The 27,913-nt window shown below is 46.4% G+C and overlaps 1 protein-coding gene across 3 annotated transcripts in view; it reads right to left on the bottom strand.

Moving 5' to 3' along the window:
* The window catches only part of RORA (RAR related orphan receptor A), a 667,113-nt gene that overhangs the window by 36,394 nt on the left and 602,806 nt on the right, over window positions 1-27,913 (bottom strand). For all 3 annotated transcript variants that reach the window (XM_067471240.1, XM_067471239.1, XM_067471241.1), the window contains one exon: window positions 19,993-20,078. In XM_067471240.1, the coding sequence (XP_067327341.1) occupies window positions 19,993-20,078 (86 nt within the window). The remainder of the gene's footprint in view (window positions 1-19,992; window positions 20,079-27,913) is intronic.

Here is a 27,913-nt window from a genome sequence, read left to right as displayed (position 1 = left end):
CATGTTCAGATGGAATCTCCTCTCTTGTAGTTTGAAGCCATTGTTCCATTGCGTCCAAGTCTCCAAGGAAGCAGAAAACAAGCTTGCTCCCTCCTCCCTGTGGCTTCCTCTGACATATTTATACATGGCTATCATATCTCCTCTCAGCCTTCTCTTCTTCAGGCTAAACATGCGCAGTTCCCTAAGCCGCTCCTCATAGGGCTTGTTCTCCAGACCCTTGATCATTTGAGTCGCCCTACTCTGGACACATTCCAGCTTGTCAATCTCTCTCTTGAATTGTGGTGCCCAGAATTGGATGTATGTTATTATATTATATTAATATAATTGTATATTAAAGCACCCCTGACAGATGGCCATCTATTCTTAATGATAATAATATAATATAATATAGAATAATAATAATAGGAAGACGTTTAGCTGGGTTAAGACAAGCTGTTTTAAAGCGTTTTAAAGACTGGATTCCTGTAAGTGCGGACTCCGTTCTGACTTCCGATTGTTTTTGGATGGACATCTCATTCTGACTTAATCTTCTGCTTTTGGACGTGGTATGGGCTTGGGACAGTTTTTTGATAATATAATATAATATATAGAGTTGTTGTTAGTTTGATCACACCAACAGTCAACCACAGAGGGAGAGGGAAGCGTCAGAAGTTCCCCCCGTCCCGTTTGGAGGGTTTTTTTCACGTATTGCACAATCGTGTCTGCCATTAACGAATCGATTAGTATATTTACAAAATTTCATAAATATTGAAATTTTGAAATTTGGGAAATCCTCTCAGATTAGAAACGCGGGCGCCCCCGAGATACGAAACGAGTTTAGAACCAAATTTTTTCTTGATCAACCAAGCCTAATATACACATAACACTCATATACATATGCACATGCACACATTCACACGCACACACACGTATCTATATACATGCACAAACACACCCAAATATACCCATATACACTAGGCCTGGGTAACAACGGAAAAATTTGTTTCTAAAATTGATTCGTTTTTTGGGGTTTCTTGCGTTTCGTTATTTAAAAGAATTCCGAAATTTTCCTTAAAAAAAGTTCGACATTTACGAAATTTCGGAAATAAAAAAACCAATTACGAAACAATTACGAATCGATTACGAATCAATTCGTTAATGGCGGCCGCGATCGCGCAATACGCTAAAAAAACTTCTGAAGCTTCCCTCTCCCTCTGTTGTTGACTGTTGGTGTGATAATTATATTTTTTTTCACTGAGAAAACAAACAGCAACCCTAAAACTTGCACCAGACATGCCGAAATAATAACGAAACATTTACGAATCAATAACGAATCAATAACGAAATGAATTGGAAAAATTCGTTTCGTTTTTTAGTTGCTCCTGAATGGTTCAATATCGCTTCGTTATAAAAAAAAATAACGAATTTTTAACGAATTACGAAATTACGAAACGAAACCGCCCAGCCCTAATAAATAGATATGATTCACACAAACACACACACATATATTCCAGATATAGTATCATAGTGTCCCTCTAAAGAAGGACAATGATATGTTGCATGTTCCAGAGTAAGCAAACCAGACAATCTCTACATCAACACTGACAAGAAATAGTGTTTACCCACAAGCCAACACTATTTTCCAGGTCACCAGACTGGGCCACAGCAATGCGTGGCAGGGGGCAGCTAGTGAACTATAAATCCCAGCAATTACAACTCCCAAATGTCAAGATCTATTTTCCCCAGACTCCACCAGTGTTCACATTTGGGCGTATTGCGTATTTGTGCCAAGTTTGGTCCAGAACCACCATTGCATGAGTCCACAGTGCTCTCTGGATATAGGTGAACTACAACTCCCAAACTCAAGGTCAATGCCCATCAAACCCTTCCAGTGTTTTCCACTGGTAATGGGAGCCATGTTTGGTTCAAATCCACTGCTGGTGTAGTTCAGAATGCTCTTTGATTATAAATGAACTATAAATTCCAGCAACTACAACTCCCAAATTGCAAAATCAATCCTCCCCCAACCCCACTAGCATTCACATTTGGGCATACTGGGTATTTATGCTCAATTTGGTCCAGTGAATGAAAATGCATCCTGCAGATCAGATATTTACATTATGATTTATAACAGTAGTAAAATGACTGTTATGAAGTAGCAACGAAAACAATATTATGGTTGGGGGTCACCACCACATGAGGGACTGTATTAAGGGGTCACGGCATTAGGAAGGTTGAGAACCACTGCCCTAAATGGTTCCGGCCCAGCCTATCTATCTGAATGCATCTCTTCCTACGAACCCTCCAGGAATTTAAGATCGTCCAAGGAGGCCCTGCTCTCGATCCCACTTACTTTGCAAGCACGTCTGGCGGGGACGAGAGACAGGGCCTTCTCTGTGGTGGCCCCTCGGCTGTGAAACTCCCTGCCTAGGGATATTAGATCAGCCCCCTCCCTCCTGACTTTCTGAAAACGAGTAAAAACTTGGCTCTTCGAGCAAGCATTCGGAATCCTGGAGTAAACAGACAAACTAGAGCTGGAAAATGACCCAGGAACGACCAAGGCAATGGAACAGATGAGGATTGAACGAGAGGACATAGTTCTTTTTAAATTGTTATTATGCACTGTCTTTACGTTTAAATGCACTTTAATTTTTGTTCTGTCATGCGCTGGGCCTGTAACAGCTGTACTTTTCTATAGGACGTATACTTTAAGCCCAGCAGGAAGCCAGGGGCGCCTCAAAGAGAGGTTCTCAGGGATTTTCCTGACGTGATGGTCTTTAGAGTCTTTAATGATACAACAAAGTCTTTATTATGGAACAAACAACAAATCTTCAATGGTTCAAACAACACTTCAAGGTTTTCTTAGTCTAGTCCTCAATGGACTGGTATCTGACTTTGATTAACTGTACTTTCTCTGTGAGAAAAAACCCTATTTAATAGGGCTGGGCGGTTTCGTTTCGTTAATTCGTAATTCGTTAATAATTCGTTAATTTTTTCAATTACAAAACGATAACGAACCATTCTGGAGCAATTTTTTAAAAAAACGAATTTTTAAACACGTTTTGTAAATGCTTCGTATTTCGTTATTGTATTCGTTTCGTTATTGTTCTGAGGTCGTTTTGTTATTATTTCCGCATGTCTGGGGCAAGTTTTTTGTTTAATTAGTGAAAAAAAATTATAATATCACACCAACAGTCAAGAACAGAGGGAGAGGGAAGCTTCAGAAGTTTTTGGAGGTTTTTTAGCATATTTCGCGGTCACGTCCGCCATTAACGAATCGATTCGTTATTGTTTCGGAAATCGATTCGTTAATGTTTTGTAATTTTTTTTGACATTTACGAAATTTCGTAAATATCGAACTTTTTAAAAGGAAAATTTTGTAATTATTTTAAATATCGAAACAAAAAAAACCCCCAAATACAAATCGATTTTAGAAACAATTTTTTCCGTTGTTACCCAGGCCTACTATTTAACCTCTCCCAGGCTGTTTACTATCTATGCCTCATCGGTGTGGGACCTACTACCGATTCCAAATGCATCTGGGTATCGAGTAGACCTACCAGCTGAGGCTTGAAGATATTTCAGCTGGAGTTCCGTGGATCTGTAATGTCGTTCTCCCTTCGAGAATTTTTAGAAACTTCAGGGCTGTTCCCTCTGATGCTGTGAGGTTGAGAGGCTGTGAGCTCTCAGCCAGAGCTTTTGGGACCTTTCTCCTGGAATTTCTGTTTCTGTTTCCCCGGATGTTACTTTCTCCCTGGATGGTTATTGAGAAAGGAAGCTTTTCTACAGGACGAGCTGGTCTACGTCCTATAGCTTAGCTACCTTGTGTGAGACTGCCCAAAAAATGGCTCCTTTCCCTCCCAGAGCCCAGAATAAGGGGCGGAACCAAAGCTTAATTATGATAGACAGGAGGCCTGCCCTATGACTGCAAAACAGATAACAGTCCGGCCCAGCCTATCTATCTGAATGCATCTCTTCCTACGAATCCTCCAGGAATTTGAGATCGTCCGAGGAGGCCCTGCTCTCGATCCCACTTACTTTGCAAGCACGTCTGGCGGGGACGAGAGACAGGGCCTTCTCTGTGGTGGCCCCTTGGCTGTGAAACTCCCTCCCTAGGGATATTAGATCAGCCCCCTCCCTCCTGACTTTCCGAAAATGAGTAAAAACTTGGCTCTTCGAGCAAGCATTCGGAACCCCGGAATAAACAGACAAAACTAGAGTTGGAAATTGACCCAGGAACGACCACGACAATGGAACGGATGAGGATTTGAACTAGATGATATAGTTCTTTTTAAATTGTTATTACGCACTGTCTTTCTGTTTAAATGCTCTTTAATATTTTTTCTTTAATTATGTATGTATTTTTATGGCATCGAATTGTGCTGACTGTGTCCTTTGCCTTAGGCGATCCCTCGTTGGACGAGTAAGATGGTCTTCCTTGATGACTATTTTTGTGGGTCCGTAGGTGGCTGTGGAGCCCTCTTCTTGACCTGCATCTTCTCCCACAGTGAAGGCATTGGTTTCCAGGTGGAAGGCGGTCCCGGTCGGGGTTGGCTTGACGCGGCCTTCCTCCTGGCACGTTTCTCTCTTTTGCCCTCCACCTGTACCTCCTCGAATTCTGCAGCACTGCTGGTCACAGCTGACCTCCAGCTGGAGCGCTCAAGGGCCAGGGCTTCCCAGTTCTCAGTGTCTATGCCAGAGTTTTTAAGGTTGGCTTTGAGCCCATCTTTAAACCTCTTTTCCCGCCCACCAACATTCCATTTTCCGTTCTTAAGTTCAGAGTAGAGCAACTGCTTTGGGAGACGGTGGTCAGGCATCCGGACAACGTGGCCGGTCCAGCGGAGTTGATGGCGGAGGACCATCACTTCAATGCTGGTGGTCTTTGCTTCTTCCAGCACGCTGGCGTTTGTCCGCTTGTCTTCCCAAGAGATTTGCAGGATTTTCCGGAGGCAGCGCTGATGGAATTGTTCCAGGAGTTGCATGTGATGTCTGTAGACAGTCCACGTTTCGCAGACATAGAGCAGGGTTGGGAGGATAATAGCTTTATAGACAAGCACCTTGGTATCCCTAAGGATGTCCCGGTCCTCAAACACTCTCTGCTTCATTCGGGAAAATGCTGCACTCGCAGAGCTGTGTATACCGACTGTGTATACCACCCTGAGTCGCCTCCGGGCTGATATGAGCTGATATGAAGCATATGAGAAGCTCGGCCTGTCACTGAACATTGAGAAAACCAAGATGCTGTTCCAGTAGTCGCCAGCCAATCCCTCTCCAATGCCAGTAATACAGCTTAATGGTGTAACATTAGAAAATGTGGACCATTTCCGCTCCCTTGGCAGCCACCTCTCCACCAAAGTCAACATCGACGCCGAAATACAACACCGCCTGAGCTCTGCAAGTGCAGCATTTTCCAGAATGAAGCAGAGAGTGTTTGAGGACCGGGACATCCGTAGGGAGACCAAGGTGCTTGTCTATAAAGCTATTGTCCTCCCAACCCTGCACTATGCCTGTGAGACGTGGACTGTCTACAGACGTCACATGCAGCTCCTGGAACGTTTCCATCAGCGCTGCCTCCGGAAAATCCTGCAAATCTCTTGGGAAGACAAGCGGACAAACGTCAGTGTGCTGGAAGAAGCAAAGACCACCAGCATTGAAGCGATGGTCCTCCAACATCAACTCCGCTGGGCCGGCCACGTTGTCCGGATGCCTGACCACCATCTCCCAAAGCAGCTGCTCTACTCCGAACTTACGAACGGAAAATGGAACGTTGGTGGACAGGAAAAGAGATTTAAAGATGGGCTCAAAGCCAACCTTAAAAACTCTGGCATAGACACTGAGAACTGGGAAGCCCTGGCCCTTGAGCGCTCCAGCTGGAGGTCAGCTGTGACCAGCAGTGCTGCAGAATTCGAGGAGGCACGAGTGGAGGGTGAAAGAGAGAAACGTGCCAGGAGGAAGGCCGCGTCAAGCCAACCCTGACCGGGACCGCCTTCCACCTGGAAACCAATGCCCTCTCTGCGGAAGAAGATGCAGAGCAAGAATAGGGCTCCACAGCCACATACGGACCCACAAGGAAATCCATAATGGAAGACCATCTTACTCGTCCAACGAGGGATCGCCTAAGTAAGTAAGTAAGTAAGTATACTGACTGTGTATACCGCCCTGAGTCGCCTCCGGGCTGATATGGGCGGGATAGAGATAATGTAAATAAATAAATAAATAAATAAATAAATAAATAAATAGAGGAGTTTGCCTCGAGACTATTAATAGAGCCAATGCACTTGTTTAGCTTCCCTCCCCAAGGGAGGCAGGGAAACATCCCTCCCGGAACGGTGGCCGGCGAGATCCCGGCAGATTGATCCCCTCTCCCCCCGCCCGCTCCCCATTGCTTTCCGAGCCTGGCAGAGATGTGAACTGCTCAACTCGTATTGGGTCTTTTGACAATTTCCGTTTAATGAATTGATTCCTACAGTTCATTAACATGCCCACTTCCACTTCTGTATACACATATGTCTTAATTAGCTGCTCATTGGCTGTTTAATTACGAGAAAACAGCTGACAGCTGCCTTGTTGCATCCTCATGGCAGAGACTCGGAAAAGGAAACACACCAGCCTGTGACAACAAAGACGTATTCATAATCCTATGATTTATGGCCAACACTTACACATTTCCACGTATCATTACGTTTTGCAATATTCTCGTAATTGCCAATTAGGAATCGGAGAGTTGTTCTTCTGCCCCCCTCCTTTTGGGGTTTTTCTCAACTATCTGGATTTAGTTTTCAACAAGCAAAACACACACACAAAACTAGTGTTCTCACTGGAGATATCCACACTGAGATCACAGAGAAAAGAATTGTGAAGTATTTGACAAAGAATTTCCGGCTATCTTGTTATAACTGAGTAGATAACATTGGTTTGGTCTCTGTGTTGCTACCGTATATACTCGAGTATAAGCCTAGTGTTGTGACCCAGAGCAAGAAACTGGACCCTCTTGACAACAATCCACCACACTTGACTGCAGGAATACAATCCTTTTGATTGAAAAACGTTGAATGGAAAGTATAATAATCTGGATAAATCAGATCTCACTCGCTGGAGACCAAATTATAAAGATCTATTCAGATCACTAATCAATGCTGCCACCAATATTAAGAGCGGCCACCAATTGTCAAGGGTTAACCAAATTTTAAAAGACTTATTTACTTTGAAAGTATGCTGCCACCATTAGTTTCTTCAAAAGTTGCTTTTGTGATCTTCAAACTTTGAGGCACACTTGAGTCAGGTTTTGATGAACAATAATCAACAAAGTTTATTATTTAGAATGGGTACAAATTAGGCCTGGGTAACAACGGAAAAATTTGTTTCTAAAATCGATTTGTATTTGGGGTTTTTTTTTGTTTCGATATTTAAAATAATTACAAAATTTTCCTTTTAAAAAGTTCGATATTTACGAAATTTCGTAAATGGTAAAAAATTAACAAATCGATTTCCGAAACAATAACGAATCGATTCGTTAATGGCGGACGCGACCGCGAAATACGCTAAAAAACCTCCAAAACCTTCTGAAGCTTCCCTCTCCCTCTGTTGTTGACTGTTGGTGTGATATTATAATTTTTTTTCACGAATTAAACCATAAAACTGGCCCAGACATGCGGAAATAATAACGAAACGACCTCAAAACAATAACGAAACGAATACAATATCGAAATACGAAGCATTTACAAAACGTTTTTGAAAATTCGTTTTTTTAAATAATTGCTCCAGAATGGTTCGTTATCGTTTTGTAATTGAAAAAATTAACGAATTATTAACGAATTACGAATTAACGAAACGAAACCGCCCAGGCCTACTAAACACCCTTTCTCTTCAAACCCCAAGTTCAATCTCCCCTCTATAACTTAAAACGCTCCTTCTTCCTCTCAGTTCCTCCTAAACTCCGCCCCTTTTTTCTCCACCAATCCCGGCCATTCCCTCCTGTCTAATGCAAGACACGCCCCCCTCTCTGAAACTCTCCAAGATGGCATCTTCCCTACTCTAAAATAGCCACTGATGCTTCGCCTTGCCCACTACTTATCCTTCTAGCCCTACAGGCTTTTCCAGGCCCTGCACCCTGGCTTCTAATAGGGTAAGGGTTCTTTACACAAAGCAGAGGAAAAATCAGAAGTAAATAACAACCATAGCAAAACAGCAACAAGCAATGTCCATGAACGAGTCCATAAAAAAACCCACAGCAAACGATGATTTACTCTTGATGAATCATGAAATCTGCTAGCTCCCAGCTAACGGCACTTGGAACAACTTGAGAAACTACGAGAAACCCAGCCACTTGAATCAGGAGGCCTCCACAGGCATGCACTTGGAAACTGGAACGATGCCTGGTCTGAAGGCAGCTTCAGACCCGGCACTCTTAAAGGAGAGAAACCTATTACGAGACACGCCTGAAGTTTTTGTTTGCATTTCTCTCAATCTTTCTGACCTCCGTAAACTTTGTGCTTCTCCCCTGCTCTGCTGAATCTGCCCCCTCCTTCCCTCATTAGGCTAACCAGGTCTCAGATTCTCTGGGGAACTAAGGCTGGGAGAAAAAGGGAGTGACACTTCTCCGCTTGGTCCGGAATGAATGTTCTCATGGGAACTTTGACTTTCACTTTCCAAGGGTGTAGGATTTTCACTATTCAACCCATCATCAGTATTAACCCCAAAATCTGGAGGAAAGCAAGAGTCATCGCCATCTTGAAGCCAGGCAAAGACCGTAACGACCCAAAAAGCTACAGACCAATCTCCCTGTTGTGCCACCTCTACAAAGTTCTGGAGAGACTTATTTTGCATAGAATTACGGAAAAAATAGACCCATGTCTGATTCCACAGCAAGCTGGCTTCAGAAAAGGCAAAAGCTGCACATCGCAAGTGCTGAACCTGACTCAGCACATAGAAGATGGCTTTGAAAGGCAGCAGATCACAGGAGCTGTCTTCATAGACCTGTCCGCAGCTTATGAGACTGTGAACCACCGCTGCCTCCTCCTGAGAAAAATGTATAATACCACAAAGGACGACCACCTCACCCGCCTCATAGGAAACCTGCTACAGAACAGGAGCTTTTTTGTTGAGTTCCAGGGCCAGAGAAGCAGATGGCGGAAACAAAGAACGGCCTGCCTGAGGGGAGCGTGCTTGCTCCATCCATGTTCAATATCTACACAAATGACCAGCCACTGCCAGAAGGGACAGAGAGCTTCATCTATGCTGATGACCGTGCCATTACTGCTCAAGCAAGGAGCTTTGAGTTGGTAGAACAGAAGCTTTCTGAAGCTCTAGGTGCTCTTACTGCCTATTACAGGGAAAACCAGCTGATCCCTAACCCATCTAAAACACAGACGTGCCTTTCATCTCAAGAACAGAGAAGCATCCCGAGCTCTGAAGATCACCTGGGAAGGAATCCCACTGGAGCATTGCAGTGCACCCAAATACCTAGGAGTCACTCTGGACCGTGCTCTGATCTACAAGAAGCGCTGCCTGAACATCAAGCAAAAAGTGGGTGCTAGAAACAATATCATATGAAAGCTGACTGGCACAACCTGGGGATCACGACCAGATACAGTGAAGACATCTGCCCTTGCGCTTTGCTACTCTGCTGCTGAGTATGCATGCCCAGTGTGGAACACATCTCACCACACTAAAACAGTGGATGTGGCTCTTAATGAGACATGCTGCATTATCACGGGGTGTCTGCGCCCTACACCACTGGAGAAATTACACTGCCTAGCCAGTATTGCACCACCTGACATCTGCCGGGAAGTAGCAGCCAATAGTGAAAGGACCAAGGCAGAGACATCTCCAACTCATCCCTTGTTTGGGTATCAGCCAGCACGCCAACGACTTAAATCTAGACATAGTTTTCTAAGATCTACAGAGGCACTCGCTGGAACACCTCAGCAAGCGAGAGTCCAAAAGTGGCAGGCCCAAACCCAGCACCTCAACCAATGGCTGATACCAAATGAGAGACTCCCCCCTGGGCACACAGAAGACTGGGCGACTTGGAAGGCGCTGAACAGACTGCGCTCTGGCACCACGAGATGCAGAGCCAACCTTCAGAAATAGGGCCACAAAGTGGAATCCACGACATGTGAGTGTGGAGAAGAGCAAACCACTGACCACCTGCTGCAATGCAACCTGAGCCCTGCCACATGCGCAAGGGAGGACCTTTTTGCGGCAACACCGGAAGCACTCCAAGTGGCCAGATACTGGTCAAAGGACATTTAATCAACTACCAAACTCACAAGATGTGTATTTTTCTGTCTGTTTGCTTTGTTCTGTTAGAAATGTAATATATAATGGACTGGTTGCTCTGACACGACAAATAAATACAATCAGTATTAACATCTACATTGGCCTCAGAATCAACATTGACATCTACATAGACATCAGGAAATACAATCAAAGAATGAGGTACAGGGTCACTCAAAGGCTAAACCCCAACACCTAGTTTTTTAGCCTAGTTTTTCTTTAGGCTGAACCCCCCCCCCCCCCCCCCCGCCCTCAGCTTATACTCCACTAAAAGTTATCTATTATTTTACTCTATTATTATTATTATTTCTGTGCCGCCACACCCAGACCCTATAACATTAAAACTAAGATGTCTGGAGAACAAGCCCTATGAGGAGCGGCTTAGGGAACTGGGCATGTTTAGCCTGAAGAAGAGAAGGCTGAGAGGAGATATGATAGCCATGTATAAATATGTGAGAGGAAGCCACAGGGAGGAGGAGGGAGCAAGCTTGTTTTCTGCTTCCCTGGAGACTAGGACGCAATGGAACAATGGCTTCAAACTACAGGAGAGGAGATTCCATCTGAACATGAGGAAGAACTTCCTGACTGTGAGAGCCGTTCAGCAGTGGAACTCTCTGCCCCGGAGTGTGGTGGAGGCTCCTTCTTTGGAAGCTTTGAAACAGAGGCTGGATGGCCATCTGTTGGGGGTTATTTGAATGTGATGTTCCTGCTTCTTGGCAGGGGGTTGGACTGGATGGCCCAGGAGGTCTCTTCCAACTCTTGGATTCTAGGATTCTATGTGCTTCTCTCTTTATCTAGGCAAACTGCTGGGGGTCTTTCTTTGAAGGAAGAACTCAATACTTTCAGCAACTGATGCCATTCAAGATACGAACATCAACAAAATATTTATTTCCAAAGTCCTTGGCAGACTTGGCACAGCTTGATAAAGTTACAACACAAACAGTCAATTTGAGAAACCATAGAGATGTTCTTTCTTTCCCTTTTTCTTCAATTACTGAGGTAACCTTTCTCCAAATGGTAGAAAAAATCCTGGGATCTTTCACCCTAACTCTGAGCTGCTATGGTTGGAAAGAACAGGTCTTCCCCTATCTAAGCACAAGGTCAGTTTTGGAGATGAAGTAATGCTCAATAGTACTCAATAACTATATCTCTCTATTTCTCAATAACTCAATAACTAAATTAATATCTTAATTCTCTATAACTCAATAAGCTTCTGACAGATGGCCATCCAGCCTCTTTTTAAAAGCTTCCAAAGAAGGAGCCTCCACCACACTCCGGGGCAGAGAGTTCCACGGCTGAACGGCTCTCACAGTCAGGAAGTTCTTCCTCATGTTCAGATGGAATCTCCTCTCTTGTAGTTTGAAGCCGTTGCTCCATTGCGTCCTAGTCTCCAGGGAAGCAGAAAGCAAGCTTTCTCCCTCCTCCTCCCTGTGGCTTCCTCTCACATATTTATACATGGCTATCATATCTCCTCTCAGCCTTCTCTTCTTCAGGCTAAACATGCCCAGCTCCTTAAGCCGCTCCTCATAGGGCTTGTTCTCCATACTCTTTATCATTTGAGTCTCCCTCCTGAGGACACATTCCAGCTTGACAATATCTCTCTGGAATTGTGGTGCCCAGAATTGGACACAATATTCCAGGTGTGGTCTAACCAAGGCGGAATAGAGCATGGGGAGCATGACTTCCCTGGATCTAGACACTATGCTCCTATTGATGCAGGCCAAAATCCCATTGGCTTTTTTTGCCGCCACATCACATTCCTGGCTCATGTTTAACTTTTTGTCCTCGAGGACTCCAAGATCTTTTTCACACGTCCTGCTCTCGAGCCAGGCATTGTCCCCCATTCTGTATCTTTGCATTTCGTTTTTCCTGCCAAAGTGGAGTCTCTTGCATTTGTCCCTGTTGCTTTGGCTAATCATTTCTCTAATCCAGTGCTTCTCAACCTGGGGTCCCCAGATTTATTTGTCTTGTCAGAGCAACCAGTCCATTATATTACATTTCTAACAGAACAAAGCAAACAAACAGAAAAATACACAACTTGTGAGTTTGGTAGTTGGTTAAATGTCCTTTGACCAGTATCTGTCCCCTTGGAGTGCTTCCGGTGTTGCTGCAAGAAGGTCCTCCATGGTGCATGTGGCAGGGCTCAGGTTGCATTGCAGCAGGTGGTCAGTGGTTTGCTCTTCTCCACACTCACATGTCATGGATTCCACTTTGTGGACCCATTTCTGAAGGTTGGCTCTGCATCTCGTAGTGCCAGAGTGCAGTCTGTTCAGCGCAGGCCCGTAGCCAGGATTTCGTTTCGGGGGGGGGGGGGGCTGATTTTTTTTCAGGTGGGGTTTCGGGGGGGGGGGGCTGAGTTTCGGGGGGGGGGGGGCTGAGTCTGAGTGAAAGAGGGTCTACCGTAGCAAACCTTTTGTATCATTACCCCAATACCCCCATGCATATGGGATATATTGAGTATGGTGATTAGATCATGATATGAATAAACATAACAGTTTAAATAATGCACCAATAAGGCCTTTTCGCGAATCACCATGAACATTTCGGGGGGGGGGGGGGTGGAGCCCCCCGAGCCCCCCCCCCCCCGGCTACATGCCTGGTTCAGTGCCTTCCAAGTCGCCCAGTCTTCTGTGTGCCCAGGAGGGAGTTTTTCATTTGGTATCAGCCATTGGTTGAGGTGCTGGGTTTGAGCCTGCCACTTTTGGACTCTTGCTTGCTGAGGTGTTCCAGCGAGTGTCTCTGTAGATCTTAGAAAACTATGTCTAGATTTAAGTCGTTGACATGCTGGCGGATACCCAAACAAGGGATGAGCTGGAGATGTCTCTACCTTGGTCCTTTCACTATTGGCTGCTACTTCCCAGCGGATGTCAGGTGGTGCAATACCGGCTAAACAGTGTCATCTCTCCAGTGGTGTAGGGCGCAGACACCCCTTGACGATGCGGCATGTCTCATTAAGAGCCACATCCACTGTTTTAGCGTGGTGACATGTGTTCCATACTGGGCATGCGTACTCAGCAGCAGAGTAGCATAGCAGAAGGGCAGATGTCTTCACTGTGTCTGGTTGTGATCCCCAAGTTGTGCCAGTCAGCTTTTATATGATATTGTTTCTAGCACCCACCTTTTGCTTGATATTCAGTCAGTGCTTCTTGTAGGTAAAAGCACGGTCCAAGGTAACTCCCAGGTATTTGGGTGCGCTGCAATGCTCCCGTGGGATTCCTTCCCAGGTGATCCTCAGAGCTCGGGATGCTTGACTGTTCTTGAGATGAAAAGCACATGTCTGTGTTTAGATGGATTAATGCACCAATAAGGCCTTTTCGCGAACCACCATGAAAATTTCGGGGGGGGGGGGGGGGTGGAGCCCCCCGAGCCCCCCCCCCCCCCCCGGCTACATGCCTGGTTCAGTGCCTTCCAAGTCGCCCAGTCTTCTGTGTGCCCAGGAGGGAGTTTCTCATTTGGTATCAGCCATTGGTTGAGGTGCTGGGTTTGAGCCTGCCACTTTTGGACTCTTGCTTGCTGAGGTGTTCCAGCGAGTGTCTCTGTAGATCTTAGAAAACTATGTCTAGATTTAAGTCGTTGACGTGCTGGCGGATACCCAAACAAGGGATGAGCTGGAGATGTCTCTGCCTTGGTCCTTTCACTATTGGCTGCTACTTCCCAGCGGATGTCAGGTGGTGCAATACCGGCTAAACAGTGTCATCTCTCCAGTGGTGTAGGGCGCAGACACCCCTTGACGATGCGGCATGTCTCATTAAGAGCCACATCCACTGTTTTAGCGTGGTGACATGTGTTCCATACTGGGCATGCGTACTCAGCAGCAGAGTAGCATAGCGCAAGGGCAGATGTCTTCACTGTGTCTGGTTGTGATCCCCAGGTTGTGCCAGTCAGCTTTCGTATGATATTGTTTCTAGCACCCACTTTTTGCTTGATGTTCAGGCAGTGCTTCTTGTAGGTCAGAGCACGGTCCAGAGTGACTCCTCCCAGGTATTTGGGTGCGCTGCAATGCTCCCGTGGGATTCCTTCCCAGGTGATCCTCAGAGCTCGGGATGCTTGACTGTTCTTGAGATGAAAAGCACATGTCTGTGTTTAGATGGATGAATGCACCAATAAGGCCTTTTCGCGAACCACCATGAAAATTTTTGGGGGGGGGGGTGGAGCCCCCCCCGAGCCCCCCCCCCCCCCCCCCCCCGGCTACATGCCTGGTTCAGCGCCTTCCAAGTCGCCCAGTCTTCTGTTTGCCCAGGAGGGAGTTTCTCATTTGGTATCAGCCATTGGTTGAGGTGCTGGGTTTGAGCCTGCCACTTTTGGACTCTTGCTTGCTGAGGTGTTCCAGCGAGTGTCTCTGTAGATCTTAGAAAACTATTTCTAGATTTAAGTCGTTGACGTGCTGGCTGAGACCCAAACAGGAGATGAGCTGGAGATGTCTCTGCCTTGGTCCTTTCACTATTGGCTGCCACTTCCCGGCGGATGTCAGGTGGTGCAATACCGGCTAAGCAGTGTCATTTCTCCAGTGGTGTGGGGCACAGTTTACCAGCTGTTAGGATTTCTGGGAGTTGTAGGCCAAAAACATCTGAGGACCCCAGGTTGAGAAGCACTGTTCTAATCTGTCAAGATTGTTTTGAATTCTGCTCCTGTCCTCTGGAGTCTTGGCTCTCCGTCCCAGGGAAATCCAGATGGTTTCGGTCCCATTTCCTCTGAGACCACTTGGCTGTTTCAAATATCTATTCAAAGCTGGCACTCCCCGAGAGGACGTGTAGGTCTAAAAGTAACCCAAGGACTGTGTGCCGTATTGTGCTACAAATAGGTTCTAAGGGTGTGTTGGAACAACCCATTGGAAACCAGGAGCTGAAATACATCTACAGTGCAAAATTTTAGTTCAGACAGAGGGGTGAAAAGTAAATATATGCTAGCAATAAGTACTGCTAGTGGTAGAAAAGTTTCCATAACTCCAGACTTGAAGAAGACACTGTTATTTTATGTCACGCCATTCTCTATAATGGGCAGTTACAAGGGATCAACATCCTGATATTGGTTAAAGAGTGGCAAACTGCTTAATGTATTGTCGAAGGCTTTCATGGCTGGAATCACTAGGTTCTTGTGGGTTTTTCGGGCTATAGGGCCATGTTCTAGAGGCATTTCTCCTGACGTTTCGCCTGCATCTATGGCAAGCATCCTTAGAGGTAGTGAGGTCTGTTGGAATTAGGACAATGGGTTTATATATCTGTGGAATGGCTGGGGTGGGGCAAAGAGCTCTTCCCTGCTGGAGTTAGGTGTGAATGTTTCCACTGACCACCTTCATTAGCATTGAAAGGCCTGGCTGAGCCTGGGAAAATCTTTTGTTGAGAGGTGTTAAGATGTGCCTGGTTGTTTCCTCCAGCCAATGCAGTCTTTCTATTTCATTTTTTTTTTGAGTGACACTGTGTCCAGGGAATTCTGCAAGCATCCTCAGAGGGAGTGAGGTCTGTTGGAATTAGGACAATGGGTTTATATATCTGTGGAATGGCTGGGGTGGGGCAAAGAGCTCTTCCCTGCTGCAGTTAGGTGTGAATGTTTCCACTGACCACCTTCATTAGCATTGAAAGGCCTGCCTGAGCCTGGGAAAATCTTTTGTTGAGAGGTATTAAGATGTGCCTGGTTGTTTCCTCTCTGCTGTTTTGCTGTTGTAATTTTAGAGTTTTTTTTAATACTGGTAGCCAGATTTTGTTCATTTTCATGGTTTCCTCCTTTCTGTTGAAATTGTCCACATGCTTGTGGATTTCAATGGCTTCTCTGTGTAGCCTGACATGGTGGTTGTGAGAGTGGTCCAGCACTTCTGTGTTCTCAAATAACAATATGCTGTGTCCAGGCTGGTTCATCAGGTGCTCTGCTATGGCTGACTTCTCTGGTTCAAGGAGTCTGCAGTGCCTTTCATGTTCCTTGATTCATGTTTGGGCACCTCTGCAGGACTCTACCATATACCATGCAGCTGTGGACAAGTCTACATAGGGACCACCACACGCAGTGCCCAGCCACAGGGAGGAGGAGGGAGCAAGCTTGTTTTCTGCTTCCTTGGAGACTAGGATGCAATGGGACAATGGCTTCAAACTACGAGAGGAGATTCCATCTGAACATGAGGAAGAACTTCCTGACTGTGAGAGTCGTTCAGCAGTGGAACTCTCTGCCCCGGAGTGTGGTGGAGGCTCCTTCTTTGGAAGCTTTTAAGCAGAGCCTGGATGGCCATCTGTCAGGGGTGATTTGAATGCAATATTCCTGCTTTTTGGCAGAAAGGGGTTGGACTGGATGGCCCAGGAGGTCTCTTCCAACTCTTTGATTCTATGAGGCTGGATGGCCATCTGTCAGGGGTGATTTGAATGCAATATTCCTACTTCTTGGCAGAATGGGGGTGGACTGCATGGCCCAGGAGGTCTCTTCCAACTCTTTGATTCTATGACTCTATGACATGTAATACAAATTGATAATTATAATATCATATTATTATTATTATTATTATTATTATTATTATTATTATTATATTGTATTACATTATAATACACATGTGTGTATGTGTATATGGAGCTCAAACTACAAGAAAGGAGATTCCATCTGAGCATGAGGAAGAACTTCCTGACTGTGAGAGCCGTTCAGTAGTGGAACTCTCTGCCCCGGAGTGTGGTGGAGGCTCCTTCTTTGGAGGCTTTTAAACAGAGGCTGGATGGCCATCTGTCAGGGGTGATTTGAATGCAATACTCCTGCTCCTTGGCAGAATGGGGTTGGACTGGATGGCCCTCGAGGTCTTTTCCAACTCTAGGATTCTATGATTCTGTATTGTTGTAAGCTGCTCCGAGTCCCCTTATTTATTTATTTCGGTTGCTTCTACCCTGCTCTTCTCACCCCGGGGGGGACTCAGGGCGGCTTACAAAAGCGAGGCAAAATTCGATGCCCGCAGTACATAACAATAGTAAAACAATAACATCAGTTAACAAAACAGCAGCTTTAACAATAACATCAATTAGTAGAAAACAGTAATTATTATAAGGCAAAAACAACCATAAAACCAATAAAAGCGATAAAACCAATACAGACAATTTTCCTCATTGTATTGTCGAAGGCTTTCATGGCTGGAATCACTAGGTTCTTGTGGGTTTTTTCGGGCTATATGGCCATGTTCTAGAGGCATTTCTCCTGATGTTTTGCCTGCATCTATGGCAAGCATCCTCAGAGGTGGTGACCTCACCTCTGAGGATGCTTGCCATAGATGCAGGCGAAACATCAGGAGAAATTATTATTATTATTTATTTATTGACTTTGCTTCTATACGGCTGTATCTCAAGCCCGAAGGCGACTCACAGCGGTTCACAAACAGTAAAAACAGTAGAAACAGCAGTGGTTCCATACAACATATAACAATTGACTTAACACATTATCCATAAATTACCAATAAGCAATTACAATGCACAATGATTACAAAACTCAACCGTACCCAATCTTCTCATCATCCAAGCGTAGTCCAGGTTCGTCGTCCATTGTTCCATTCCTATATTCCATTACCAGATTGCACTAAATTACTCAAACGCCTGCACAAACATCCAGGTCTTCACCTTTTTGCGGAATACCATTAGAGATGGTGCTAGTCTAATGTCCGTGGGAAGGGCGTTCCACAGCCGAGGAGTCACCACCGAGAAGGCCCTATCTCTCGTCCCCGCCAACCGTGCTTGGGAGGCCAGCGGGATCGAGAGCAGGGTCTCCCTGGAAGATCTCAAAGTCCTGGTGGGTTCATAGGCAGAGATGCGGTCAGATAGGTAGCTTGGGTAGAAATGCCTCTAGAACATGGCCATATAGCACAAAAAAACCCACAAGAACTGAATGTTCCTCATTAACGGTCAGCGCTTCACAATCTCATAGTTCAAATCCAATTCCGTACTTATCAGTTCTTTCGGTCCTATCCATTTGGTTATTCATATCTAGTTGTCAGATTGCCCGAAGGCCTGGTCCCACAACCATGTCTTCACCTTCCTCCTGAAGGAGAGGAGGGATGTTGATGCCCTAATTTCCTCCGGAAGCAAGTTCCACAGGTGAGGGGCCACTACCAAGAAGGCCCTGCTCCTCGTCCCCAGCAGTCTCACTTGTGTTAGTGGTGGGGTCGAGAGCAGGGCCCCCCCAGATGATCTCAAATTCCGGGGTGGGACGTAGAGGGAGATATGTAGAGGGAGAAAGCCAATGGGATTTTGTCCTGCATCAATAGGAGCCTAGTGTCTAGATGTAAGGAAGTAATGCTACCCCTCTATTCTGCTTTGGTTAGACCACATCTGGAATATTGTGTCCAATTCTGGGCACCACAATTCAAGAGAGATATTGACAAGCTGGAATGTGTCCAGAGGAGGGCGACTAAAATGATAAAAGGTCTGGAGAACAAGCCCTATGAGGAGCGGCTTAAGGAGCTGGGCATGTTTAGCCTGAAGAAGAGAAGGCTGAGAGGGGATATGAAAGCCATGTATAAATATGTGAGAGGAAGCCACAGGGAGGAGGGAGCAAGCTTGTTTTCTGCTTCCCTGGAGACTAGGACGCGGAACAATGGCTTCAAACTACAAGAGAGGAGATTCCACCTGAACACGAGGAAGAACTTCCTGACTGTGAGAGCCGTTCAGCAGTGGAACTCTCTGCCCCGGGGTGTGGTGGAGGCTCCTTCTTTGGAAGCTTTTAAGCAGAGGCTGGATGGCCATCTGTCAGGGGTGATTTGAATGCAATATTCCTGCTTCTTGGCAGAATGGGGTTGGACTGGATGGCCCAGGAGGTCTCTTCCAACTCTTTGATTCTATGATTCTATGATACGTTCGGACAGATACACTGGACCGGAACCGTATAGGATTTTGTAGGTCAAAACCAGCACCTTGAATTGTGCTCGGAACTGAACCGGCAGCCAGTGGAGCTGACACAGCAGGGGGGTGGTGTGCTCCCTGTATGTCGCTCCGGTAAGCAATCTGGCTGCCACTCGCTGGACCAGTTGGAGTTTCCGAACAGTCTTCAAGGGCAACCCCACGTAGAGCGCGTTGCAGTAGTCTATTCGGGATGTAACAAGAGCGTGGACCACTGTGGCCAGATCAGACTTCACAAGGTACGGGCGCAACTGGTGCACAAGTTTTAGTTGCGCAAAAGCTCTCCCGGCCACCGCCGAGACCTGGGGTTCCAGGCTCAGCGATGAGTCCAGGATCACCTCCAAGTCTTCAGGGGGAGTGTAACCCCGTCTAACACAGGCTGTCATCCTATGCCCTGTTCGGCCTTACGACTGAGCAGTCGGACCTCTGTCTTGTCTGGATTCAGTTTCAATTTGTTAGCTCTCATCCAGTCCGACACAGCGGCCAGACTACCGGGTCCTTCTCTGCAACTACTTTGGTCACCAATTGATTCCCTGAATCTCCACCCTGAGATTCAGTCTTTCCTATAGCACACCGGCTACAGACACATTCCCTGAATCTCCACCCAGAAACTCAGTCCTCTCAGTAGCTCACCGGCGTACTGACTGACTTTTAAAAACAGATCTGGACAGCCTCCTTGGTGACTTGGGAAGAAGGGGCAGGTTACAAATAATGTGTTGTTGTTATTCTTGTTGTTGTTGTTGTTGTTGTTGCAGTTATTATATCTTGGCCTCTTTCCCCCCAGATGTGACAGGCTAGGCCTTCCAAAGCACAGGGAAAGGTGCCTTTGTGGACCGTCCCTCCCAGAATCCCCCAGCCAGGCATGTGTATGTTTTCAAAAATTTACCTTGCAGCCCTCGCAGGTAATGACGCCGTAATGGATTCCTGATGATTTGTCTCCACAGATCTTGCATGGAATAATTTCAATTTGAGCTGCAAGAGAAGCACACAACCCGTTAATTATATTTCCCTTTTAAACACCTTATCAAGCGCATTCCCCAATCAGCATTTGTGCAGCGAAAACTAATAACCTGCTCAACATTCCACCGTATTAACTATTCATTGCTGAACTGTGAGGGTTCCCCCAGGGCCTTGTACTAATTTATGGCTGCTTGTTATGTAATAGCTTTCAGGTTATTAAAATGGGTCATTTGAGAAGGTGCTTAAACACACAAACTCTGGTCCGGTGTAGCATTTCGAAAGCAAGAGGTATTCCTACTATGGCCAAAGATCGAGGAAGCCATAGTTCAAGGTGATGCATATAGCACAGTGTTTCTCAACCTGGGGGTCGGGACCCCTGAAGGGGTCGTAAGGGGGTGTCAAAGGGGTTTTCTGTTGGTCATTGGGATTCTGTGTGGGAAGTTTGACCCAATTCTATTGTTGGTCGAGTATAGAATGCTCTTTGATTGTAGGCGAACTATGAATCCCAACAACTACAACTCCCAAATGTCAAGCTCTATTTTCGCCACACTCCACCGGTTTTCACATTTGGGTATATTGAGTATTCGTGCCAAGTTTGGTCCAGATCCATCATTGCATGAATCCACAGCACTCCTCTGAATATAGGTGAACTACAACTCCCAAACTCAAGGTCAATGCCCACGACACCCTTCCAGTGTTTTCTGTTGGTCATGGGAGTTCTGTGTGCTAAGTTCAGTTTAAATCCATCGCTGGTGGAGTTCAGAATGCTCTTTGATTATAGGTGAACTATAAATCCCAACAACTACAACACCCAAATGTCATGGTCTATTTTCGCCACACTCCACCGGTGTTCACATTTGGGCATATTGAGTATTCGTGCCAAGTTTGGTCCAGATCCATCATTGCATGAATCCACAGTGCTCCTCTGAATATAGGTGAACTACAACTCCCAAACTCATGGTCAATGCCCACGACACCCTTCCAGCGTTTTCTGTTCGTCATGGGAGTTCTGTGTGCCAAGTTCAGTTTAAATCCATCGCTGGTGGAGTTCAGAATGCTCTTTGATTATAGGTGAACTATAAATCCCAGCAAATACAACTCATAAATGTCAAGGTATATTTTCGCCACACTCCACCGGTTTTCACATTTGGGCATATTGAGTATTTGTACCAAGTTTGGTCCTGATCCATCATTGCACGAATCCACAGCACTCCTCTGAATATAGGTGAACTACAACTCCCAAACTCAAGGTCAATGCCCACGACACCCTTCCAGTGTTTTCTGTTGGTCATGGGAGTTCTGTGTGCTAAGTTCAGTTTAAATCCATCGCTGGTGGAGTTCGGAATGCTCTTTGATTATAGGTGAACTATAAATCCCAACAACTACAACACCCAAATGTCATGGTCTATTTTCGCCACACTCCACCGGTGTTCACATTTGGGCATATTGAGTATTCGTGCCAAGTTTGGTCCAGATCCATCATTGCATGAATCCACAGCACTCCTCTGAATATAGATGAACTACAACTCCCAAACTCATGGTCAATGCCCACGACACCCTTCCAGTGTTTTCTGTTGGTCATGGGAGTTCTGTGTGCCAAGTTCAGTTTAAATTCATCGCTGGTGGAGTTCGGAATGCTCTTTGATTATAGGTGAACTATAAATCCCAACAACTACAACACCCAAATGTCAAGGTCTATTTTCGCCACACTCCACCAGTTTTCACATTTGGGCATATTGAGTATTCATGCCAAGTTTGGTCCAGATCCATCATTGCATGAATCCACAGCACTCCTCTGAATATAGGTGAACTACAACTCCCAAACTCAAGGTCAATGCCCACGATACACTTCCTGTGTTTTCTGTTGGTCATGGGAGTTCTGTGTGCTAAGTTCAGTTTAACTCCATCGCTGGTGGAGTTCGGAATGCTCTTTGATTATAGGTGAACTATAAATCCCAGCAACTACAACTCCCAAATTACAAAATCAATCCCCCCCAACCCCACTAGCATTCACATTTGAGCATATTTGGTATCTGTGCTCAATTTAGTCCAGTGGATGAAAATCCTTCCTGCATATCGGATATTTACATTATGATTTACGACAGTAGTAATATGACAAGTATCAAGTAGCAACGAAAACAATACTATGGTTGGGGGTCGCCACAACATAGTGAACTGCATTAAGGGGTCACGGCATTAGCAAGGTTGAGAACTACTGATATAGCAGAATCCCCAAAACAAAGACCACCAGCATTGAAGCGATGGTCCTCCGCCATCAACTCCGCTGGACCAGCCACATTGTCCGGATGCCTGACCACTGTCTACAGACTTCACATGCAACTCCTGCAACGATTCCATCAACGCTGCCTCTGGAAAATCCTGCAAATCTCTTGGGAAGACAAGCGGACAACTGTCAGTGTGCTGGAAGAAGCAATGACCACCAGCATTGAAGCGATGGTCCTCCGCCATCAACTCCGCTGGACCAGCCACGTTGTCCAGATGCCTGACCACTGTCTACAGACGTCACATGCAACTCCTGCAACGATTCCACCAGCGCTGCCTCTGGAAAATCCTGCAAATCTCTTGGAAAGACAAGCGGAGAAATATCAGCGTGCTGGAAGAAGCAAAGACCACCAGCACTGAAGCGATGGTCCTCCGCCATCAACTCCACTGGACCAGCCACGTTGTCCGGATGCCCGACCACTGTCTACAGACAATCACATGCAACTCCTGGAATGATTCCATCAACGCTGCCTCTGGAAAATCCTGCAAATCTCTTGGGAAGACAAGCGGACAAATATCAGCGTGCTGGAAGAAGCAAAGACCACCAGCACTGAAGTGATGGTCCTCCGCCATCAACTCTGCTGGACCAGCCACGTTGTCCGGATGCCTGACCACTGTCTACAGACACCACATGCAACTCCTGGAACGATTCCATCACTGCTGCCTCTGGAAAATCCTGCAAATCTCTTGGAAAGACAAGCGGACAAATGTCAGCGTGCTGGAAGAAGCAAAGACCACCAGCACTGAAGCGATGGTCCTCTGCCATCAACACCACTGGACATTGTCCACATTGTCCGGATGCCCGACCACCATCTCCCAAAGCAGTTGCTCTACTCTGAACTCAAGAACGGAAAACAGAAAGTTGGTGGGCAGGAAAAGAGATTTAAAGACGGGCTCAAAGCCAACCTCAAAAACTCTGGCATAGACACTTAGAACTGGGAAGCCCTGGCCCTTGAGCGCTCCAGCTGGAGGTCAGCTGTGACCAGCAGTGCTGTAGAATTTGAAGAGGCACGAATGGAGGGCGAAAGAAAGAAACGTGGCAAGAGGAAGGCGCATCAAGCCAACCCCGACCGGGACCACCTTCCACCTGGAAACCAATACCCCACTGCGGGAGAAGATGCAGATTTATTATTTATTTATTTATTTACTACTAGCTGTACCCGCCATGCGTTGCTGTGGCCAACCTTCTCTCCCTCTTTCTCTCCTCCCTTCCCGCTTTCCTTCCTTTCCTCTTTTTCTTTCCCTATCTCTCATCTTTCTTCCATCTCTACCTGTTTCTTTCCTCCCTTTCTTTGCTCTGTGGTTCCTTCCTTCCTTCCTTCCTTCCTTCCTTCCTTCCTTCCTTCCTTCCTTCCTTCCTTCCTTCCTTCCTTATCTTTCATTCTTTCTCTGCTTCCTTCCCTCTTTCCTTCCTTTCCTCTTTTTCTTTCCCTATCTCTCATCTTTCTTCCATCTCTACCTGTTTCTTTCCTCCTTTTCTTTGCTCTTTGGTTCCTTCCTTCCTTCCTTCCCTATCTTTCGTTCCTTCTCTCCTTCCTTCCCTCTCTTTTTCCTTGCATTTTTTATTTCCTTCTCTCATTCCTTGCTTCCCTTTCTTTCTTTCTTTCTTTCTTTCTTTCTTTCTTTCTTTCCTTCTTTCCCTCCCTCCCTCCCTCCCTCCCTCCTTCCTTCCTTCCTTCCTTCCTTCCTTCCCTCCCTCTTTCCGTCCTTCTCTCGTTACTTCTTGACTGTTCCTTCCATTTAATATTGTATTTATATCTTACATAGAAAGAAGGAAAGGAAGAAGGAAGGAAGGAGGGACATGAAGGAAGGAAAAAGAAAGGGAGGGAGGGAGGGCTTATTCAATAGTAGTTCATCACAAAATTAATATGCTTGAAAGGCTTTTGCGGGCCATCTATGCACCTCAGAACTATTACTGCATTCATGTTGATAAGAAGTCCCCTGAGTCTTTCCTGGCTGCAGGATTTATATAAATACAGACAAAAAGAGACAAAAACGGGCAGAATTAGAAGGAAGTCCTTTTTTTCTTTTTTTTAAGGGTCACTGACACTAAAACTCTGTGATTCCAGCTGAGTCACAACACACATGACCCTGGAAGCGTCTATGGACAACGCCGGCTCTTCGGCTTTGAAACGGAGATGAGCACCAACCCCCAGAGTGAGACTTGACTAGACTTAACATCAAGGGAAAACCTTTATTCATTTATTAATTTATTTATTATTCAAACGTATATGCCGCCACTCCCCTGGAGCTCAGAGCGGCTTACAAGAATGGCTAAAATCTAACAAAATTTAAAAGCAATTTAAAACAATTTAAACACAGCAGTATCAAAGATCAAAAGCCTGTCGAAATAGGTATGTCTTCCATGCCCTGCGGAAAGCTGGTAAGTCCCTCAAGGCACGGACTTCAGGTGGCAGAGTATTCCAGAGTGATGGTGCCACTGCTGCGAAGGCTCTGCGCCTGGTTGCTGTTAGACGCAAGGTCTTGACACTGAGATTTTCCAACAAATCTTGGTCCTCAGAACGGAGGGATCTCTGGGGTTGGGAGGGGGTGAGGCGGTCCCTCAGGTACATCGTCCCCAGACCATGCAAGGCCTTCAAGGTGAGTCCCATCCCTTTGAAAGGGATCCGGTGCTCAATTGGTAACCAATGCAGGTGGAGTAAGATTGGAGTGATGTGGCATCTCATCGGAATTCCCGCAAGAAGCCGAGCAGCTGCGTATTGTACCAACTTGAGCTTCCGGATCACCGACAGAGGAAGGCCAATGTAGAGGCCATTACAGTAGCCCAGTCTTGAGATGACTGTGGCCTGGATCACCGTAGCCAGGTCGTCCCTGGACAGGGAGGGGGACAGCTGTCTAGCCTGCCGCAGGTGAAAGAAAGAAGGCGGTTCTGCTCACGGCGGAGAGAGACCTGGACCTCCATCCTCAGCAGAGGGTCCAAAAGGACTCCCAGACTCTTGACCAACGATGACGGGCGTAGCGCCTCGCCATCCAGGGTAGGCAGATGGATGTCCCCACTGCCCGGTCGACCCAGCCATAGGATCTCCGTCTTTGCTGGATTCACCCTCAACCTGCTGGCACGCAGCCATCCAGTCACGGCCTCGAGGCACTGAGGGAAGGAATCGGGGACAGAGTCCGGTCGGCCTTCCATCTTCAGCACCAGCTGAGTGTCATCAGTGTACTGGTCACACTCCAGCCCAAAACCTCAAACCAGCTGAGCAAGTGGTCGCATATAGATGTTAAACAAGAGAAGGGAGAGAATGGCCCCCTGAGGAACCCCACAAGAGAGAGAGAGGGGGGGGACCTCTCAGAGACCAGGCCTCCCCTTTCCACTCACTGTCCACAGTTGTGAAGGAAGGAGGGGAGCCAATTCAAAGCTCTCCCCCTGACTCCAGCAACAGCAAGGCGGTGGGTCAGAAGATGGTGGTTGACTGGGTCAAATGCTGCTGTGAGATCCAATAACACAAACAGCGCTGACCCGCCCTGGTCAAGCTGTGATCAAAGGTGATCCGTGATGGAGACCAGCCCAGTCTCTGTCCCGTGCCCCGCACGGAAGCGGACTGGAAGGGATCTAGTCCGGCTGTGTCGTCTAGGAATTGCTGCACCTGCTCCGCTGCTGTCCTCTCAATCACCTTGCCCAGGAACGAGAGATTCGAAACTGGGCGGTCACTGGAGGGAACCAAGGGATCTAAGTCTGGTTTCTTCAGCAGGGGAGAGAGAGACCACCGCTTCTTTTAAACCCTTTACTCCCTGGATCAAAGGTTGCCTTGCCTCGTCCAGGAGAAAGACAATTGTCAGGTCTGATAAATGTAAAACGACTTGCTTGCAAGATATGCTCTTTTTCCATTTGTTTTTTCTCCCTCCGGGTGGGGGAAATCTAGACTGTTCCCCTACTGATTGCTTTAATCTTTGGTATGCAAATAAGCGCTTACTCATATGCAAACAAGGCACAGTGAGAAACTCATTGTCTGCTACAGGGGGAAACGTATCGCCGTATGTCACCGTTAACCGATTTCCAGCTTTTGCTTCACTGTTATTGGGTAGAGTTAAAGCACCTAGTCTCCCCAACTATTTATTTATCGTGTCAGGAGCAAACCAAACAGTTGTATTGCATTTTTAACAAACAAACAAACAAAGTTTTCAAGCTTGGTAGTTGATCAAATGTCCTTTGGCCAGTCTCTGGCCCCGTGGAGTGCCTCTGGTGTTACCACAAGAAGGTCCTCCATTATGCATGTGGCAGTACTCAGGTTGCATTGCAGCAGGTGGTCAGGGACTCCACTTTGTGGCCCCATTTCTGAAGGTTGGCTCTGCATCTCGTGGTGCCAGAGCGCAGTCTGTTCAGCGCCTTCCCAGTGCAAAGATACAAAATGGGGGGCACCTCGCTCAAGAGCAGGACGTGTGAAAAAGATCTTGGAGTCCTCGTGGACAACAAGTTAAACATGAGCCAACAATGTGATGTGGCGGCAAAAAAAGCCAATGGGATTTTGGCCTGCATCAAGAGGAGCATAGTGTCTAGATCTAGGGAAGTCATGCTACCCATGCTCTATTCTGCTTTGGTTAGACCACTATACCTGGAATATTGTGTCCAATTCTGGGCACCACAATTCAAGAGAGATATTGGCAAGCTGGAATGTGTCCAGAGGAGGGCAAATAAAATGATCAAGGGTCTGGAGAACAAGCCCTATGAGGAGCGGCTTAGGGAACTGGGCAGCCACAGGGAGGAGGAGGGTGCAAGCTAGTTTTCTAGGATGCAATGGAACAATGGCTTCAAACTACAAGAGAGGAGATTCCATCTGAACATGAGGAAGAACTTCCTGACTGTGAGAGCCATTCAGCAGTGGAACTCTCTGTCCAGGAGTGTGGTGGAGGCTCTTTCTTTGGAAGCTTTTAAACAGAGGCTGGATGGCCATCTGTCAGAGGTGCTTTGAATGCAATGTTCCTGCTTCTTGGCAGAATGGGGTTTGACTGGATGGCCCAGGAGGTCTCTTCCAACTCTTTGATTCTATGATTCTATGAAAGTTAAACAAATGATTCCAGGCTTTTATGCAACTGGTGGCTTCCTAAACTTGCCCACGAAGGACAGGCAACTGTCTTCAATAACTTCTTCTTTACTTTAAAGTCCTCTTTTTAACTTCTCCCAGGCTGACTGTAATCTAACCCTAACTGATGTGGGCTCCGCTACCGGGTCGAACTGCGTCTCAAAGAACCGAGTGGACCTACCAGTAAAGGCTTAGATACTCTCCAACTGGAGTTCTTTGCTCTTTCAAACTGTTCACCCTCCAAAATTCCTCAAAGCTTTAGGACTGCTTCCCTGGAAATCTTTGGGTGCTCTTAAGACTGTTCTCCCCCGGAAGGTCTTAAGGGTTGAAGCTTTTGTACAGGGGAAGCTTGCACACGTCCTGTACATTAGCTTACCTTGCTGAGACTAACTAAAAATGGCTCCCTTCCCTTCCCAATTGCCCTGAGCAAGGGCGGAACCAAAACTTAACAATGATGGACAGGTGACTTGCCCTATGACTGCAACCAAAGGAAGCCACCTATCTGCAGAGTCCCTGAAACCTTGG

Source organism: Anolis sagrei, chromosome 9, assembly GCF_037176765.1.
Source record: "Anolis sagrei isolate rAnoSag1 chromosome 9, rAnoSag1.mat, whole genome shotgun sequence".
Classification (NCBI taxonomy): Eukaryota; Metazoa; Chordata; class Lepidosauria; order Squamata; family Dactyloidae; genus Anolis; species Anolis sagrei.
This window is presented reverse-complemented; position numbering and strand designations above follow the sequence as displayed.